Genomic DNA, 2,478 nt, shown 5'->3' with positions numbered 1-2,478 from the left:
TAACAAAGAAACAGAATTTCCGGAGGATGAGGCCCAGAAATCAGGATTTTAAAAAGATTCCCAGGTGATTCTAATGTGCAGCCAAGATTGAGAACCACTGCTCTAGTTCTTGCTAAAAGAAAATTCAGCAACCAGAGTTAATTTTGGACCATTTTTGAACAACTGTTCAGATGCGAGGTGAAGAGCCTAATATCTGATCCATTTTTCCTTGTTCTTTTTTTTACCAGAAAAGAAGAACCAGACCTGGAATCTACAACGAACAAAGAACCTTAAAGTGACCATTGTTCCTTCCATTAAAGGTCAGAATTGGCTCTAGGGTTCAGTGGACAGATTCCTATGTCCGGCAGTCAATCATATAATGCAATGCTAACGTCATCCTTCCAGAGAAACATTATAAGAAAACTAACGTTTACCTTAGAGATAGAAGAGAGAATCAGAGCATTTTGTTAAATCCCTTCCCAAAAGAAAGGGAACTCATTATGAAGCTGTACACAGGCAGCCGTTTGTGGATAATGTCTGGGTGACCTTTAGTAGCTTTGCTGCTTTAAATGGAGGCATCTCAGGACTTAAGAATGAGTATGACGAAGAAAGGCCTTTGAATCTGTCTGTCCCACGCATGGTCCTCTTTTCTCCTAACTAAAGTTGTTTCTCTTTCCTCAGAATCCGTTTTTGTGAAATCCATTCTTCTCAGCTTCCTCATCTTCTTCTCCTTCTATTTGGGATGCCTGCTGATTGCGTTCGTTCATTATATCCGGTAGGTGAAGAGTTTCAAGAAATGTTAACCCCGTTGCCAGTCTCGGCTTAGTAATTGGAACATTAGGCTTTAGAACCATATTGACTCAGCCCCTAATTGTGTGACCTTGGGCAAGTTACTTAACTTCTCTGTATTTCAGTTTCCTCATCTGTAAAATGAGATAATAATTTACTTCATAGAATAATATAACTGCAGTGTTTACGTCAATGTTCTAAATGGAATAAGTGCTGGTAAAATGTTAGTTATTTTAGCAGGAGTAATTTTAGCAGGAATTAGTTATTAATAGCAGGAGTAATATACTTTGATACTACATTCTTACTATTGTAACATTAATTTTCCAGTAAAATGTCCCTTAAGAGAGAGAAAAATGGGAGATAATTAGGCTATGACCTGACCAAGGAAATGCCCTTTCTGAGAGTTTGGAGCTCCCAGTAAAATGAGCTCGTCTCTCCTTGCCTCCTCAGCAGGCCTGAACCTTGAGAATTCCATAGTTGCAGTCTCTGTGAAACAACTACGAAAGCATGGCAGGAGGTTTATATTAAACAAATGTTCTCTCTCCTCTCGAACGTGTAAAGAAAACAAAGCCAGCATAGAGTTTTCAGATTATTGGGCAAGCTCCCATCTGTAAAAAAACCTCATGGCTCAGACAGTGATACAATCATCTCAGTGATGCAGGCCTATCTCTGACTCAAAAATAACTGCTTTTTGTGACCTTTATGAAGCTTTTCAGTTAGTAAACTGATGTCAAAAACCCTGGGATTATCACTGGTCATATCTAGAACCATCTCAGCACCAAAACAATTAAGGAGAATAATTAATTATAAATCATTGCAAAAAATAGAAATTCATGAATCCATAATTGATAAAGAAAGGAAGGGAGGAAGGGAGGAAGGGAGGAAGGAACAACCTAAATACCTGCAGATATACATCCAATAAAGTCAACATAGTTACTAAAACTGGTACACATTAGGGAAAGGAGTTATTAACAAATACTGACAGTGTTAAGGAGGACATTTGCCTACAGCACAACGCCAAAAGCTGACATAAATATGGAGAGAGTGCTGGAATTGGAAAATCATTGTTTTGCATAGATCAGGTTAAGAATCATCAATGGATACTAAAACTAGGAGAAAAATCTGATGAGGGTCAAGATATTTTCATGGTCTTTAAGTATATTCCCACAAACTGCTTAGTAGTTGTAAGGGGGGAAATAGTAACCACACAGTGAAGAAATCAGACAATAATTGGCTGGGTGATCAAAATTATTATGACTGAGGAAAAGATAAACATCATGTGCCCCCAGATGTGACACTCTGAGAAGGGCACAACATCACGTATATAGTGTTCCAGCCAGAGATGCATATTTTGAATATAACCATAAGGAAAAATTAAACTAAAAATAACAGTCATTTTATTAAAATTTGTCATAAAAGACAAAGAAAGGCTATGAAAATGTTCCAGGTTGAAGAAAATGAAGGAGATATGACAACTAAAGACAATACCTGATCTTAGACTGGATCTATTACTAGAAGAAAAATAAGCTATAAAGGACATTATTAGGTCAACTGATAAAATTTTAATACAGACAGTAGATAAGAGTCTAATATTAATGTTAAATTTGCTGAATTTGACAACTATACTGTGGTTATGTAAGAGAATATCTTTATTCTATTTAAGCCTAAAAGTTCATAATATGTAATTTACTTTCAAATGGTTCTGAAAAA

General features: G+C 36.4%; 1 protein-coding gene across 1 annotated transcript in view; it reads left to right on the top strand.

The window, feature by feature from the left end:
* SIDT1 (SID1 transmembrane family, member 1) overlaps positions 1–2,478 on the top strand; it is a 51,982-nt gene that overhangs the window by 13,446 nt on the left and 36,058 nt on the right. The window contains exons 7-8 of the mRNA XM_014545380.1: positions 228–299; positions 661–754. Of these exons, the coding sequence (XP_014400866.1) occupies positions 228–299; positions 661–754 (166 nt within the window). The remainder of the gene's footprint in view (positions 1–227; positions 300–660; positions 755–2,478) is intronic.

The sequence above is a fragment of the Myotis brandtii genome, unplaced genomic scaffold (assembly GCF_000412655.1).
Source record: "Myotis brandtii unplaced genomic scaffold, ASM41265v1 scaffold406, whole genome shotgun sequence".
NCBI classification, from domain to species: Eukaryota; Metazoa; Chordata; class Mammalia; order Chiroptera; family Vespertilionidae; genus Myotis; species Myotis brandtii.
Note: the sequence above shows the minus strand (reverse complement) of the source record. Positions and strands in the feature narration are given on the sequence as shown.